Source organism: Talpa europaea (assembly GCF_964194135.1).
Source record: "Talpa europaea genome assembly, chromosome: 16".
Taxonomy (NCBI): domain Eukaryota; kingdom Metazoa; phylum Chordata; class Mammalia; order Eulipotyphla; family Talpidae; genus Talpa; species Talpa europaea.
The window spans coordinates 43,655,471-43,672,294 of NC_140084.1; the positions used below are offsets into that span (position 1 = coordinate 43,655,471).

General features: G+C 56.0%; 2 protein-coding genes across 3 annotated transcripts in view; one reads left to right on the top strand and one right to left on the bottom strand.

Annotated features, from left to right (window-relative positions):
* Positions 1 to 8,591, top strand: part of MEGF8 (multiple EGF like domains 8) — a gene marked incomplete at both ends in the record, with an annotated part of 34,327 nt that extends 25,736 nt beyond the window's left edge. For both annotated transcript variants that reach the window (XM_084257959.1, XM_084257960.1), the window contains 7 exons: positions 2,713 to 2,920; positions 3,086 to 3,245; positions 3,601 to 3,793; positions 4,151 to 4,321; positions 4,411 to 4,541; positions 5,010 to 5,142; positions 7,323 to 8,591. In XM_084257959.1, the coding sequence (XP_084114085.1) occupies positions 2,713 to 2,920; positions 3,086 to 3,245; positions 3,601 to 3,793; positions 4,151 to 4,321; positions 4,411 to 4,541; positions 5,010 to 5,142; positions 7,323 to 8,591 (2,265 nt within the window). The remainder of the gene's footprint in view (positions 1 to 2,712; positions 2,921 to 3,085; positions 3,246 to 3,600; positions 3,794 to 4,150; positions 4,322 to 4,410; positions 4,542 to 5,009; positions 5,143 to 7,322) is intronic.
* Positions 8,592 to 14,682: 6,091 nt separating this feature from the next.
* Positions 14,683 to 15,918, bottom strand: CNFN (cornifelin; the record flags this gene model as incomplete). The annotated part of the gene is made up of 4 exons (XM_084258015.1): positions 14,683 to 14,772; positions 14,857 to 14,993; positions 15,353 to 15,466; positions 15,882 to 15,918. The coding sequence occupies 4 exons, from the start codon at positions 15,916 to 15,918 to the stop codon at positions 14,683 to 14,685; spliced, it is 378 nt and encodes a 125-aa protein (XP_084114141.1).
* Between the last annotated feature and the right edge of the window lie 906 nt (positions 15,919 to 16,824).

Here is a 16,824-nt window from a genome sequence, read left to right on the forward strand (position 1 = left end):
CTCTTTTCTCTGCTTTTGGAACTTGTGGTTGAAAGAGATGGAACCCACTTGTGCTGGTTTTATTATAGCGGCTGGTGTTAGTAGTAGTATAAGGAACTGGGCACATTTGGTGGCACCTGACATAGGAAGTACTCCATCATCTTCCGCCCACACGGCCTGCATCACAGCTATTTTCTACATGTTTCCATCTCCTGATTTCTCTTGGCTTGATCATTGACGGACACAGCCAAAGTGGCGACCTTTAAGCCCAGACTGAGACTAATTCCAGAGATGACCGTTATCTTTGTTCATTGGTTAGCTCACATTCCCGAGGTAGACTCTAGCCCACGAGTTAGGGGTCCAGCCTTGGAGACGGGGCCAGGGTGGGGTCTACGCGCCATGTGGGACCCTCGCTGGTGGCTGGGGATCGAACCGGCACTGCAGAGGCTGCAGGCAGCTTTGTAGCCCAGTGCTCAACTGCTGCGCCACCAGGGAAGGCACCCCCTGTACTTCTTACTGATCTGCCACACATCAGGGATTCACACCCCCTCTTTCTTGGGCGCAGTAATTTGCTAGAACAACCTGTGGAACTCAGAAAATAATTTACTAATACCAGTTTATCATAAAGAATACCAGTTTATCATACCAGTTTATCATAAAGAATACCAGTTTATCATAAAGAATAAAACTCAGAAGCTGCCAAATAAAGGGATGGCTAGGGCAAGCTGTGGGGAGTGGGGTGCAGAGCTTCCGCCTGTCTGGCACGCCCCCTCCCATGGCCATGTTCGCCAACCTGGAGCTCTCTGAAGCTCATTGCTTAAGACTTTTTATGGGGCACAATCTCCAGGCACCCACCCCCAGCTCAGTGGATGTGGCTGAAGGCCCCAACCAAATGCTTGGTCTTTTGGTGACACCACACCTAGGGCCACGCTGTTCAGAAGGCTGCACCTTCCACTAGGACGTTGGATGGTTGTACAACTTAAATGGGAAGCTTTTTAGAGCATGGACTGGAGTTTTCACTTGAGTGTTTCCCCAAGTCCTTCCTGCTGGGAAGACATCAGGCTCCACTGCCTGGGATGCACCTACAGGGTCACTGCTGCTGGGTGGGGGGCTGTCCCCACCAGCCTCGAAGTGCGGCCCTGCCCTGTGGCCTCCTCCCCAAGCCCTGGGGTCCTTCTATGATCCAGGTTCTTTCCAAATACTGAGATTGCCATTGTGGTGTTCGTCTCTATGGGGAACTCCAAGGGCCAGAAGGCAACACCTGAGGGCCTGTGGGGGCATGCTACTGCCCCAGCTGCTCTGGGCCTACCAGGTGAGAGTGCTGCCCGGGTGAGGCAGGCGGAAGAGGAGGGGCCGTGAGCAGAGTCGATGCTGTGCATGAACGTGAAAGAATTTCCCCCAGGCCTCCTGACTTCTGTGAAATATCTTGGTTAAAGCATTAACCCAGATTTTCACAAAACACTGCCGCACACATCAGGCCTGCACTTAGAGTGCAGCCAGACCTTCAGGAGCTGGCTCCAGGGTGGCCAAGCACAACCACCTGTGTTGTGCTTTTGAATGACTTGGACCTCAGAGGCTGGGCTCCGCAGGGGCCTTCTTTTTGCTGGCTGTTCAGACTTGCTTCTCTCCTCCCCTCTGTCACCAAATTCTTTCTTGCACCCTGTTCTGGGGCTCGGCGCTTTGCTAGGCTGGGGGCACAGGTCAGCAGACAGCTCTCAGAACTTACGTTCCCATAAACTGTCTCTTCAGGGAACAGTTTATGGCTTTGGGCATTATTGCATTTGGCCACTAAAGAGGTCATGACTGAAAGCACCATCACTGTGCAGACTGGGGCTCTCTCTCCCCACTCCCAGCTGGCTGCCATCTGCCGGTGGGTGCACTGGCATGAGGTGTGGAGGCCAGCCTGGCAGGGCTGGCTGGGGCAGTTCATGGCTCAGTGCTCGAGACACCAACCCTCGTGGGGCTCAGAGCTTCGGCCGCAGTGCGTGGTTCTCTCTCAGAACTGTACTTGAGTGCTTTCAGGCAACCAGCCCAGAGCAGTCTTTCCTCTCACACAGCACGTAAGGCCTGAGCAGTAAATGAAGTGCTTTTGTGCACGAAGGGAAGTGCTCTAGTCTGAACCACACTGTGCTCCTTGTCTGGGTGCCCTACACCCTGAGTGATGGCCTGTGAGTTGCTATGCGGCCGACCACGCACCCCTTAGCTTCCCAGCCTAGGGTGGGAGGAATCTGGTGCCCCAGCAGCAGGCCCATTTTTTTTTGCCAAACATTGCAGCCCTCTCCCAGCACTAGTTTCTGTCTCTACCTGGGGTCATTGCCAGGCGCATAAAGGGGACTCAGACGAACACAGTGGTGCCTCTTGGGGTCCTGGGTGGAAAGTGCAGCCAGGCCTTACAAGGGACTGGAACTGATTAGACAGCTGCCTCCACTGCCCCTGGGTGTGTAGTCTCACCTCTGCTTCCTTCTGCCTCTGCCCTTTGCCTATCACTGTCTGTTCTTTCCATCTGCTGCCATTCACTCATCCAGGTATCCTTGCTTAATACAATCCTCTAAGTTTTAGGGATGATTCTAGCCAGCTCAGAATTCTAGTTAGAAGTGCTTGGGGGGAGAGGATGACCCCAGCCAATGTTCACTTTGTCCACCTGGTTGTGACCAGGGGAGGTGTGATCGCCCAGAAGAGGGCGCAGTCTGGGAAGATACCAGATGCATCTGTCCACCCCTCTTTCCCTGACAGTGTCTGAGCCCCTCCTACTTGCCCCTGCGATGTATGGCTGGAGGCTGTGGGCGGCTGCTCCGAGGCCCCGAGAGCTGCTCCTTGGGTTGTGCCCAGGCTACCCAGTGTGCCCTGTGCCTTCGGCGCCCCCACTGTGGCTGGTGTGCCTGGGGGGGCCAGGACGGGGGTGGCCGCTGCCTGGAGGGTGGACTCAGCGGCCCCCGGGAAGGTAAGATGCATGCAGGGGTGGGGCAGAGGGGCTGACCTTTGACTGGAGTCTGGCAGAGAACATTGGGGTAGGGGCTGTCCCAGAAGTGGCACTTGGGGGATGTAAGAGCCAAGGCTTGGGTGGCTGGGTAAAGGCCCCCAGGTAAAGTCCTCCATCCTTGTGCAGGGCTGATGTGTGGGCGTTCTGGGGCATCCTGGGCCTTCCTGGCCTGCCCCCCTGAGGATGAGTGTGCCAATGGGCACCACGACTGCAACGAGACACAGAACTGCCACGACCGGCCTCACGGTTATGAGTGCAGCTGCAAGACGGGCTACACTATGGATAAGTAAGGCTGCAGCCAGACCCAGGGGCCTGGGGGAGCAGGCTGGGACAGGCTGGGTGGGACACTGGGGAGCAGTACCAGATGAGACTGGGCCAAAGACAGCAGGGTCCAAGGTGTGAAGTTGGGAGTCCTCCAGGAATGGGCCGGTAGGGAGGGGGGGCAGGGAAGTGCAGGGGCTTCAATTCCTAGGTAAGTTTAGTGGGGGAGCCACAGGAAGAGTGGGGATCTCTGGCTAGCTCCTGGAGGAGCTGGTGGACAGGGCCCCAATGTGGGGAGAGTCAGGGACAGACCAGGGCCGAGCTGGGTGCTGAAACGAGGGGCCCCTGCCCTGCTCTGACCTGCCACTCCACCCCTACAGCGTGACGGGGTTGTGCCGCCCCGTGTGTGCCCAGGGCTGCGTGAATGGCTCGTGTGTGCAGCCTGACCACTGCCGCTGCCACTTCGGCTTTGTTGGCCGCAACTGCTCCACCGAGTGTCGCTGCAATCGCCACAGCGAGTGCGCCGGCGTGGGGGCCCGTGACCACTGCCTGCTTTGCCGCAACCATACCAAGGTGGGTCTCAGATCTCATGCCTAACTGAGGGCACTGAGCCCCTCCTTCAGCCACACTTAGGCACATCAATAAGTCAGGGCAGGGAGGAGGCCACACAGTGCTATCCCAGGGAGGTTGAGAATACTTTGGGGACACTGTCCAGTTTGTGTCCTGGACTTGTCATCTGACAGAGAGTAGAGGGAGTGAACCCCCATCACTGGAAATGTGTGAGGGAAGGCAGGCTAATTCGCAGACTGGTTGGGGTGACCTGAGCCCCTAAGCCCTCCCAGTGTCCTCAGAACCCGCCCCCTCACCATCCTTGCATGCCCATACCCTGTGTTTCTCCAGCCCCTCTGACTGCCCTTTGCTGGTTTCCAGGGCAGCCACTGTGAGCAGTGTCTTCCGCTGTTTGTTGGTTCAGCCGTGGGGGGCGGGACCTGTCGACCCTGCCATGCCTTCTGTCGCGGCAACAGCCACGTCTGCGTCTCCAGGAAGGAGCTTGAAATGGCCAGGAGGGAGCCAGAGAAGTACTCACTGGATCCAGAGGAGGTGAAAGAGGCAGGGCCTGATTCCTGGGTCTGAGGGAGGAGGAGACTGGCCTTAGCCTTTTGGTGATCCCCCTGTCCTTCCTTGACCAGATTGAAAACTGGGTGACAGAGGGGCCTAGTGAAGATGAGGCCGTGTGTGTGAACTGCCAGAATAACAGCTACGGGGACAAGTGCGAGAGCTGCCTCCATGGCTACTTCCTCCTGGACGGGAAGTGCACCAAGTGAGAGGAGGGGCCGGGACCCTTGCCCTGCTTGCTGGGATTATTGTGGGAAGCCAGACCTCCTGGCCCTTAGTCAGGAAGCAGGAAATCCCTAGGGAATCCCAGGCTGGGGCAGGGCAAGTGGGGAGAGAGCTGAACTTAGTTGGGAGACTCCTGACCCCGCAGGCCAGTGCCAAAACGCAGGCTACTGGCTGCCCTGGTGAAGACTGGTGGGCAGACGGAGGGCCACTGAGGGAGAAGCCTCAGGACATCTCTATCCCATGCCCTCTCCCTGGTCAGTAGGCTCTGAGTCCATTGGGGCTCTAATGTGACCCTGCTACCTGACAGCTCTGTGCTCCTGGGCAAACTGCTTGACTTTTGTGAGCCTCAGTTTCCTCTCTGGCCTGTGGTACAGGTTGAAACTCACATATACAGCATCAGTCTAGGAAGTCCTGGGAGTTCTGTGACCTCCGTCTTCTTTCCCCTCAGATGCCAGTGTAACGGGCATGCAGACACATGCAACGAGCAGGATGGGACGGGCTGCCCATGTCAGAACAACACAGAGACGGGCACGTGCCAGGGCAGCTCCCCAAGCGACCGCCGAGACTGCTACAAGTACCAGGTGCGGCTGAGAAGCCAGTTATGAGCTAAGGGTCCTACGCCCCCAAGGGGGATGGAGGATGAAGTAGCCCTGACAACATGGCCCTGATATTTGTGTTCTTGGGGATCAAGGTAGCTTGATAGACAGTTTCTGAGTGCAGTTTCTGGCTTTGGGCAGTTATACTGGGGATCCAGAAATGAGCCTGTGGGAGCCCTTTCAGACTGAAGAGACAGACTCCATTACAGATAGTTAGAGGTGAAACTGCCCAGAAACCAATCTCAGTACCTTAAGAAAATATATTGACTCTCAGAGTGGAGGTCTGTACTCTACCTTCAGGAACAGCTGGATCTAGGAGCTCAAACAGCAGCAGTAGGAATCTCTTTCCTTTCATCTTAACTCTACTTTCCTCTGTATTGGCTTCATTCTTGGGCAGGTTTCCCCCAAGCAGTAACCCCCATTTGATGGCCTGGAGCTAAGGGGGTCTCATATCATTTCTAATACCTAGATTCAAATTCTCCTTGAATCCCTTTCTCTTTTCTTCCTTCGGGGGCTCCTGGAACCCCTGTACTGGCCACCTGGTTGGTTGCTATATCGCAGGCTTGCCTCCCACGGAAAGGATAGCCTGTGTTCCTGTTTGGAGTGCAACTAGTTCTAGAAGGAAGAGAAAATCCCTTGCTTGCCTCAGTCTCCCCCACCTATCTGCAGAAACATCCGATTTGCAAAGATGCAACTCCATCCAAAATGGCGACAAAGTTTTACAAGCTTCACTGTCTCCCAGCATTTCTATCTCAGGCCAGAATTTTTGCTTCCTTGATATATAATCAAAAGGTCTCCTAGCCTTTACCATAACAGCCCAGAGATTAACCCACACCTCTTCCTCCTGCAGTTCAGAAGCAGCAATTTCTCTGGGTTCCTACAGTGACAGCAGTAGTGGCCATTGTGTCGGGAGTGCCTGAAACCGAGCTGGTGCTGGCCGTGGAGACAGCGTAGATGTGGAAGCCTTGTCAAGTCTGTACCTGGCGTAGTGAGGCATGGCTGAGGCTTAGACTTTCCATGTACTGTCCTAGGTCAGACCACCAATGGGTCTGGATCCCTGCTCCCGGTCTGGTCCCAGAGCCTGGGTGGTTGCCACTGGATTGCAGGGGTCAGAGCAGCGCTTGCCTGTCACTCAGTCATTCACCACATATTTACTGAGCACCTACTGCAGTCACGCTGGCTTAACAATGGGAAATTAGAAACTAGAAATGCATTAGGTGATCTCATCATTGCGTGAACGTCAGTATAATTGCACAAACCTACATGGTAGAGTCTACTTCACACTTAGGCTAGAGGGTTCGGCCTGCTAGGACCACTGTCATATTAACAGATGTGGCCTAGATGTGGCCTGGCTATATAAGTGATTGAAGGCGGCCCCAGTAAGTGACACATGGCTGTATATGCCAGGCACCGTGAGGTACTGGGACACGAAAGGGAGCAAACAGGCAAGGTGATGTGTCCTCAAGGAATTTACAGTCTCATGAAGGAGTCAGGCAACAGACTAATACCAGTATGTTAGTCATGAGCAGGAAGCAGAAAAATTAAGCAGAAAGGAGAACTGGGGTGTGTGGGGGAGTGGAATTGGTTGACAGTGGTCAAGGAGGGCTTTGGCGAGAAGGTGATTCAAGTTAAAGACCTGATGTAAGGGAGGATGTCAGACAAGCTGTTTTGGGGGGAGTGTGTGGAGAGCCATCCAGACAGAGGATCGGCCAGTGCAAAGGCCCCAAGGCAGGACATATCTAACACAGTCCAGAAACAGCCAGGCTGCTAGGCGAGGCTGGCCTACCCTGGGCTGTGCCTGAGATTTCAGCAATCCTGTGAGTGAGCCTGTTTACTGCTGTGTACAGAGGAGGAATCTCCAGCTCAGCAAGGTTAAGTCACCAGTCCAAGGACACACAGCCAGTGAGGGGGTCGAGCCAGGGTTATACAGAGCCTCTCACTGTGCCTCTATTCCTTAGGCCTTGCCTTCAGGGCACTGTGGACACTGGGAGGGGCGGGGTGATGGAGTGTAGGGTTCTGGTGGTCCCTGCACTGTCAGGGAGGTCCAGGGGATCACAAGGAAGCTGCTGGTAGACACTTAACCAGTAGGCACAAAATGTTCTTGGAGGCTGGCCAGACACTGAGCTCAGCCCTGATGGCTGCCTCTACCCTTACCCTGCCCACAGTGTGCCAAGTGCCGAGAGTCATTCCATGGGAGCCCACTGGGTGGCCAGCAGTGCTACCGCCTCATCTCTGTGGAGCAGGAGTGCTGCCTGGACCCCACGTCTCAGACCAATTGCTTCCATGAGCCCAAGCGCCGGGCTCTGGGCCCAGGCCGCACTGTCCTCTTTGGCGTGCAGCCCAAGTTCACCAACGTGGACATCCGTCTGACGCTGGATGTGACCTTCGGTGCTGTCGACCTCTACGTGTCCACCTCCTATGATACCTTCGTGGTCCGCGTGGCCCCAGACACGGGCGTCCACACTGTGCATATCCAGCCTCCCCCGCCCCCTCCACCGCCTCCACCCCCTGCCGATGGGGGACCCCGGGCAGCAGTGGATCCTGGGGGACCAGGGGCCGGGAGTGGGCCAGGCACCTCAGTGGAGCCCCGTGTGCGGGAGGTGTGGCCGAGGGGCCTGATAACTTACGTGACAGTGACAGAGCCGTCGGCGGTGCTGGTGGTCCGAGGTGTCCGGGACCGGCTGGTCATCACCTACCCACATGAGCACCACGCCCTCAAGTCAAGCCGCTTCTACCTGCTACTTCTGGGCGTGGGGGACCCGAACGGGCCTGGCGCCAATGGCTCAGCCGACTCGCAGGGCCTGCTCTTCTTCCGGCAGGACCAGGCCCACATTGACCTGTTTGTCTTCTTCTCCGTCTTCTTTTCCTGCTTCTTCCTCTTCCTCTCGCTCTGCGTTCTCCTCTGGAAGGCCAAGCAAGCCTTGGACCAGCGGCAGGAGCAGCGTCGGCACCTGCAAGAGATGACCAAGATGGCCAGCCGCCCCTTTGCCAAGGTTACCGTCTGCTTCCCACCCGATCCTGCTGCCCCGGCCCCTGCCTGGAAGCCAGCGGGGCTCCCACCACCCACCTTCCGCCGCTCTGAGCCCTTCTTGGCACCCCTGCTGCTGACAGGAGCTGGTGGGCCCTGGGGACCAGTGGGAGGGGGCTGCTGTCCTCCAGCCCTTCCTTCCACCACTGCCGGCCTGCGAGCCGGGCCTATCACCCTCGAGCCCACAGAAGATGGCATGGCTGGGGTGGCCACACTGCTGCTCCAGCTGCCCGGTGGGCCCCATGCGCCCAATGGCGCCTGCCTGGGGTCAGCCCTTGTCACGCTGCGGCACCGGCTGCACGAGTACTGTGGAGGAAGTGGGGGGGCAGGGGGCAGTGGGCATGGGGCGGGTGCAGGCCGGAAGGGACTGTTGAGTCAGGACAACCTCACTAGCATGTCCCTCTGACCTGTAGCAGGATCCTCAGTCTCGTATACATGTCCCTTAATGGGGCCACCCAGGACTTGGGGTCCCGCCACCTGGGATCCCTGGACGCTGTGTTCTCAGAGACCCCTGGCTCCCTCCCTGCCCCCAGGGGCCCCTAGGCAGGGCCTTCTTTGTTCTGCACTCAATTATTTATTGAATATCTATTGTGTGCCAGGCGCTGTTGAAGGCCTGTTAAATCCCGATCTCCTGGGATTTAAGTTGTAGCAAAGGAAGATAATCAGTGTACACACACACGCACACAAGAAAGATCCTTCCTTTCCTGATGGAGTAGTGCCTAGAGGTGTCGACTGGATGTGGCTGTGAGGGATAGCAGGATGAAGTCCGTGGGACATTTGGAGAAGCTAGACAGAACAGTGGAAGGAACTGGCTGTGGGAAAAGCTGCAGGAAGTGGGTTCCAGGCAGAGGGAACTGCTGGGTCAAAGGCCCTGAGGTGGTTTTAATGGAGGGGTGAGAAAGCTGCCTTTGTGGCCCAGACCCAGCGCAGAGGAGATGAGGTTGATGAGGTTGGGGTCAGGCGAAGGCCAGATCACCAGGGCTTTGGATTTTTTTTCCTCAGGCAGTGGGACACCATGAGGCGGTTTTATGAGGGAGCATGACAGGGTTTGATGTGCCTGCTTAAGAGGTCAGACTGCTGTGAGGTGGCAGAGGCACAGGAGATGATGGGTTAGATCAAGGTGAGGGGCTCAGAGACAGATGTGTGTGGAAGGATGTAACCATGGTGTGGATGTCAGGGTGAAAGGAGAGGAATCTTGGAAGAACCCCAACTTTGTGGCCCCAGTGGTGGGTGCATGGCGGGTCATTTAAGATGAAGCTGACTAGGGCCTGTGGGGCTCATCAGAAGTCCAGTTTTAGACCTAAATGCCCTTTAGACTTCCCTTCAGTCATGTCAAGCCAGGCCAGCAGAAACCACTGAGTGTTTTCTGTGGGAAGGCCTGAGTGCAGGAGACTGGCTGTGTGGAGAGAGATGTGACTGAGAAGAGGGGGATAGGACAAGCAAGGAGGAGCAAGGACAAGCAAGCTGCTGCCCCTACTAGACTGGAGAGACAAAGCCCAGGTGGTGTAGCTGACCCCTGCCAGGGTTGCCTGGTCCAGAGGGAGTGCCAGAAGACAAAGGTGCTGCCTGCTGCCCTGGGCGGGTTAGGGCATGGAGGGGGCAGGATACCAAAGGTGGAGATAGAAATGGTGGCGTATTCAGCATACGGCTCTCTTTCCGGATGATGCTGCCTTGAAGACTTCTGGGCTCTCCCTGGGGCCTGCTCCCCACCCCAGCCACCACTGTGGACTTCGGAGCTGCTCTCCCCTTTGAGGCACCCCTCCCCCCATTCTGATCATCTTGAACTTGGGGCTTATATTTCCCAAGACTCTATCCTGGCTGCCTTTTTGGACCTTGGGGAGCTGGGCCCTGCCTGTATCTTCCTTTCTACAGGGGACAGAGCAGCCTGAAGAGGGGGAGTGATTGAATCAACAATAAAGTGTGTGGGGGAGACCTGGTGTCCCAGCGTTCTCTGCATGCAGGCGGTTGTCTGCTCCGAACCAGCATGCAAGCACTGGATACTTGGGCAAATGGCCTCATCTTGATGACCCTCCAAACTCTGTGACCTGGGTGGGCTCCTCATTGCCCCCTCCTGGGCAGACGGTGGGGGTGCTATGATAGAAGCTCTTGTTCCTCAGAAGGGATGAAATGAAGGGATGATGAGGGCAGTGGACCCTCCTGTCACGTGGGAGACCCCAGTTTGTCTCAGGAGGGGAGACATTGCAGTGGTCTCAGATTCAGGTTTTCTTCAGGTCTCTGACTTATGGGCACAGACTGAGATGAGGCCCCAGCACGATGCACTTTCTCTAGTTCAGGAGGACTCTGGGGGCCAAACTTGGGGCTTCAGGCCCTTTTATCTGCATGTACCCTGGGCAAACAAGGGCCCTAGGACAGTGGAGTGGGAGAGCAGCATCCCCTCAGTCAACCCTACTCAACTCAGCAAAAGAGGAGTCTCACTGGGAATGTTAAACAATGTAACATAAACCCAGCTACATCTGACTTTAACCAAAACATGGTCATGAGCTGAGCTTAAGGGAGTGTGGGTCTTGGGGCTGGGCTGTGAATATCACAGCATTTTCAGACTTTCTGGACCTTTGAAGAGCTTTTGTGGGATTACTCTGCCCACCTTGCCTCCACGAGCTAATGGCAGGACATAACCTCCCTGCCAGGCCTGTGAGTTTATACTGCGTACCTTGCGTCTGGCCAGTGTGTTTGGCACCTTCACGCTGTGGTGTTTTTTTTTTTTTTTTCGTTGTTTTATTTTAAAGATTTATTTATTTTTATACAAGAACTGGGGTACACGCCAGAGACAAAGGAGGGTGAGGGAATTCACCAGAGACAGAGTGGGGAGCAAAACAGGCAGATTGAGTGAAATACACCGCTGAGGGGAGCAGTGGGCAAGCCAGGAGAGGTCTGCCAGCCATATGTGTTATCTCCCTGGCTGTCGGGGAATCGAACCTGCGCTGCAGGGGCTGCAGACAGCTTCACAGCGCTGCGCTCAACCCACTGTGCCACCGGGGCGGCCCCCACGCTGTGGTTTTATTTGATCTTTACAAAGACTGTTAGAGCTGTGGTTTCATTTGATCTTTCCAACAACCGTATGAGACAGCTATGTAATCTCCGTTTTGCACATGAGAAAACTGAAGTTCCTAGACGTCATTTAGCTGTGGAGTGAGAGAAGCCATCAGGACCCAGGCTGCCTCAAATCCACGTGTCTGACTAGTAGATTCTTCTGCCTCCCAGGAAGGAGAAAGGTGTTAAAAATAGCTGTTTTCTGCCTGGAATAAGGCAGGCTCTCCCAAATGGGTTGCCGACCCTCAGCAAGACATCTGCCTCATGTTGTCTGCGGGCGGGTGGAAGGTTCTCCCTGCACCATCAGGAAGGAGTGAGTGAAGATAGTTCTCTGCTCCTCCATGTTGCAGTTGGTCCTTTTGGTAAGGTCTCTTGCTAGCCATCCCCGGTGGCATGGGCAGCCTACATGAGGCCTTTGCACTGGGACTGGGCCTTCTGTCTGAGATGTGGAGTCATCCGCCCCCAAGTCCTGTCACAGCTGAGTGGATGCCCCTGTCCTGATACCCTGTAACGTGTGCCTCCTATCTCTACATCAGCGCCTCAGCTGTATCTATGCTCTGTAACGGAAGAGGCTCCAGGTAAAGTGAGAGCAAGCCTGGCCAAGGGAGGCTAGAGGTCTGGATCCTGGCCCATGCTGGAGAGATTTCAGGAAGGGGGCAGAGGTGGGAAATGTTATCAAGGAAGGGCCTCTAGCACTGTGACACAGTGCCAGTAGCTCAGCATGAGTCTCTTAATCTTTCTAATATCTCCATCAGAGGTGCAGGCTTGTTCTGCCATTTTTGGTCACTGAAGCTACGTCACTTGCCTAAGAACTTGGGGTTCATTGACAGGTGAACCCGGATTCTTTTTGTTTGTTTGTTTGTTTGTTTTGTTTTATACATGCACTGGGCACAGTCAGAAGCGCGGGAGGGTGAGAGAATTCACCAGAGCCAGAGCGGGGAGCAGAGCAGGCAGAAGGACCAAAGTACACTGCTGAGGGGAGCAGCGGGCGGCAGGAGAGGTCTGTACACCATGTGGGACCCTCCTCCAGTGGCCGGGGAGCAGCCAGGGATCGAACCGGCGCCGCAGAGGTCACCGGCAGCTTCTTCGCAACCCAGCGCTCAACCGCTGCGCCACCGGGGAGGCCCTGAACCCAGATTCTTTTTTTTTTTTTAATAGAGGCATGTTTTTATTTATTTATTTATTTATTTATTTATTTATTTGTTTGTTTGTTTGTTTGTTTGTTTATACGTGCACTGGGTACAGTCAGAAGCGCGGGAGGGTGAGAGAATTCACCAGAGCCAGAGCGGGGAGCAGAGCAGGCAGAAGGATCGAAGTACACTGCTGAGGGGAGCAGCGGGCGGCAGGAGAGGTCTGCGCGCCATGTGGGACCCTCCTCTGGTGGCCGGGGAGCAGCCGGGGATCGAACCGGTGTCGCAGAGGCCGCGGGCAGCTTCGCAACCCAGCGCTCAACCGCTGCGCCACCGGGGAGGCCCTGAACCCAGATTCTTAACACAGCTTGACTACTACACTACCCACCTCCTCCTTTATCTTTATTTATTTATTTATTTATTTATTTATTTATTATTTATTTATTTGCTTGTTCGTTTATACATGCACTGGGTACAGTCAGAAGCGCGGGAGGGTGAGAGAATTCACCAGAGCCAGAGCAGGGAGCAGAGCAGGCAGAAGGACCGAAGTACACTGCTGAGGGGAGCAGCGGGCGGCAGGAGAGGTCTGCGCGCCATGTGGGACCCTCCTCTGGTGGCCGGGGAGCAGCCGGGGATCGAACTGGTGTCGCAGAGGCCGCGGGCAGCTTCGCAACCCAGCGCTCAACCGCTGCGCCACCGGGGAGGCCCTGAACCCAGATTCTTAACACAGCTTGACTACTACACTACCCACCTCCTCCTTTATCTTTATTTATTTATTTATTTATTTATTTATTTATTTATTTATTATTTATTTATTTGCTTGTTCGTTTATACATGCACTGGGTACAGTCAGAAGCGCGGGAGGGTGAGAGAATTCACCAGAGCCAGAGCAGGGAGCAGAGCAGGCAGAAGGACCGAAGTACACTGCTGAGGGGAGCAGCGGGCGGCAGGAGAGGTCTGCGCGCCATGTGGGACCCTCCTCCTGTGGCCGGGGAGCAGCCGGGAATCGAACTGGCGCCGCAGAGGCCGCGGGCAGCTTCGCAACCCAGCGCTCAACCGCTGCGCCACCGCCACCGGGGAGGCCCTATCTTTAAAATCACTTCTTTTTTTTAAGTCAGGGTCTCCCACCTGTGGTCACACATTTTCTCCACCTCCAGGGGGCCCATGCTGCTGTCAGTGGGTGTTGGGAATACAGCTGCGAACAAGGTCTCCGCCCTCACAGACTGAACAAGCCAGGGGGGAGCCTGCTGGTGAGTGTTGATAGGTTATGAGATCTGTTGGAAGATGACCAGAAGCACAAGGCAATGAGGAGGGGGACAGGGAGCTGGTTCTTGTCATTTTCTGTCAGGTGGGAAGGGACGCCTCTCCTAAGATGACATGTGAGCAGAGGGAGAAGAGGGGGACGATGAGGAGGAAAAAGAACAAAGACAGCAAGAAATAAAAATATTAATATGAGACAGTTATACTATTTTGATATTATATGTGCTATAATAATATTAACAACAGCAACAGTTTACTGAGTCTGCTGTTTGACCTCTTCATCTGCCCCATGTTTTGTTCTCACTGTAACCACATGACATATTAAAGATTCTTGGAGGAGGAGGGAACAGGCTCAGAAAGGTTTATTAATTAATTCAGTAAGATAACACAGGAAGTGGCAAGAGTCAAGACTGGATTCCAGGTCTGTCTAATTCTGAGACCTGATCATTTTCTTATCTACCAGTTGCTTTTGCAATAGAGTGGATTGAACTGGCTGAGCCTTAGGATTCCTTTCAGCTCTGGAATGCCTTAATCCTGGCATTCCTCTGCTTTGGAGAGATTGACGACCCCCCCCCCCCAACCTATTTGAATTGTGTGTAGGCCAAAGGCCCATAGGTTTTGAATGAAAAAACAGCCTCCTACGCTTTTTCTCAGAACTTGAGTGTGTGGCCTCTGCCTAAGATGGTTTTTCTGAGTTTGCTTATGTTCAGGATCCAAGCAGAGTTTCTGGTAGGGGCTAAGGGATTGGCTAGTGGCCTTACTTTTGTTAGTGAGGACACCCTGGCTGCGAGAGGGGAGAGACTTGTCAGTGTCCTACAGAGCAGGTCAGGGTCAGAAATCTGACTTAGCTCCAGAATTTCTCCTTCCACACCTAGGCCTCTTCTCTGTGTCCCCACCTTCTCATCAAACCTCCTCTCCACCCAGATTCCTGCCCTGGGACAAAAAGGATGTAGGCGGAGTGGGTTTTCAGGTTTTTATTATGGGTGTATTTCTAGAAGCGGCTGGGGCAGGCCCTTCCAGAAGGGGGCGAGCAGGGCAGGTAGGGAGGGAACTTCTTTATTCTCGGATCTTCAGTTCCCGCGCCATCTGACAGAGGGCGCAGGGCAAACAAAAGGTGAGGGCCGCCCAGTCGTGCCCGACGGAGCCCTAGAGGATGGGAGAGAGCGGTTAGAAGCCCTGCTTTAGGTCCCAGGAGACTAGCACCTGCTCCCATGGGTTCCGACCCCGCACCTGGATGCGATAGCGCTCGCGCATGCCGGTACGGAGAGAGTGCAGGCCTCCGGGCAGGTAGGGCGCGCAGCAGCACTCGCCGAAGTCGTCGGAGATGCGGCAGGCGAGGCACAGCGGGGCGAAGGTGCCACACAGACCTGGGGAGCAGGCCTGAGGATCAGGGGCGGGGCCCGCGGGGCTGGGCGGGGCTGAGGGTCCTTGCGAGGCTTCGGAGGGTCCCAGAGGGACCCTGAGGTCCGAGGAGGGCGTGGTTTAGAGTTTGGGAAGTTGGGTTTGAAAGGGGAGTTGGAGTCCCAGCGAAGAAAGTTGAGGGTGCAAAAGGGAGGTTGAGGGTTCGAAGGGGAGGATTGAGGTCAGAGAATGTTGAGGGTCTGAGGAAAGGAGGGGGGAGTGGGGTTGGTCGGGAGTCACGGGGGGAGTGGGGTTGGAGGTGACAGTCTCTTCCCCCCACCCCTCCTCGCCTTCCCTCAGACTGGAGCCATGAGCCGGCACTCACAGATGGGCATGTCGTTGCAGCAGTCCGTGAGACCGGTGTGCCAGTCACTGAGCTGGGTCTGGTAGCAGCTGTTGCTGGCGCACTGGGGCTGGGTGGTCACTGGGTAGGACATGGCTGCAGAGGTGGGGGGACAGGGGTCAGCAGCCGCCTCCCAGGACCTCCCTGGTCCTCACCCCACCCCTACTGTGCCTCCCTCTGCCGGGCAGTCTGGGCGGAGCCACTAGGCCGCCCCCCTGAGGGGACACTCCTGAGCCCTTCCATTCCCTGCTGCCATGTCTGGGTATCCCAGTTGCCGCTGGCTCCTGCACATCTGTGATGTTGAGTTGGGGCTGGGGGCTCCTGCACTTGGGAAGGGTAGGTGCCACATCTGGGCAGGCCGAGAAGTGCCGCTGCCTCCTCCACCTCTGGGCCTGGGGTGCTGTGTTCCTGCGTTTCAGGAGGACCTCTGGGGTGCAAGCAGGTGCCATCTGTCTTCGAAGTCAGGGTGCCCAGGGGAGGGGAAGGTTGCCAGTCCATCCAGCGATCCCACCTTTGCCTTTCACGCGGTCGTGCATCTCATACTGCATCTTGCTGGCCCTGAGGAGGTGGTGTTGGGGACGGCAGAGGTGGCAGCGGTGACAGCGGCAGAATCTGTCCAAGGGATGCTGGATATTGGGGGAGGGGAGGGGAGGACGAGGGGCAGGGGCACTGGGGGCTGGGTTCTCACTGGGAAGGGAGCTGGGGAGAGAGAGGCCAAGTCAGCCTGCCAGCTAGGAGAGACAGGGAGTAGGGGTGGATGGCATGGGGGCGAGAGGCTCGCCCATCACTACACAGCTGCCCGACAGATCCCAGAGGACCCCACTTGTACCAGAGGAAGAGCTGGAGAGACCCACCGAGAATCAGAGACAGGGGAGAAAGGGATCAGCGCCAGGCGTCCACAGAGATGCTGCCGGGGATGCTCACACCTGCGCGGCACTGGACAGCTCTGTAAGCCCATTTGACAGACAGAACTGAGGCAGAGCGAAAGGTGAGGAGAAATGCCCCACAGCTGATGACTCCGGTCAAGAGAGCTAGTAGAGAACATGCTAGACCCCAAGACTCCCGATTTCAACCCAGTGCTACTCAAGGTGAGAAGAGGTGGAACCCAAGAGCATTGAGAAAGAGCAGCTCTTCAGAGAGACAGACAGAGCAGTGCAAGCAGACAGACAGATGCGAGTGGAGTGGGGTGGGGGAGAATAGAGCAGAGGCACCCGCCTGCCTCAGCGGCAGGCTGTGGATAGCGCACCTACCTGCAGTCTTCGATGGCGGTGACAGACACAGAGGTGACAGGGACACAGTTCTCTGACTCGGCTGGAGCTGCAGCTGCTTATATTCCGGGCGGGCGGGCCACAAGGTCCTGGGCGGGGCTCTGACAGAGGTGCCAGGTAGCCAAGCCGGTCTGGCTGACTGTCTTCCCCCCATCTGGACTTCCCCTCCCTCTCGCTCTGTCCCCT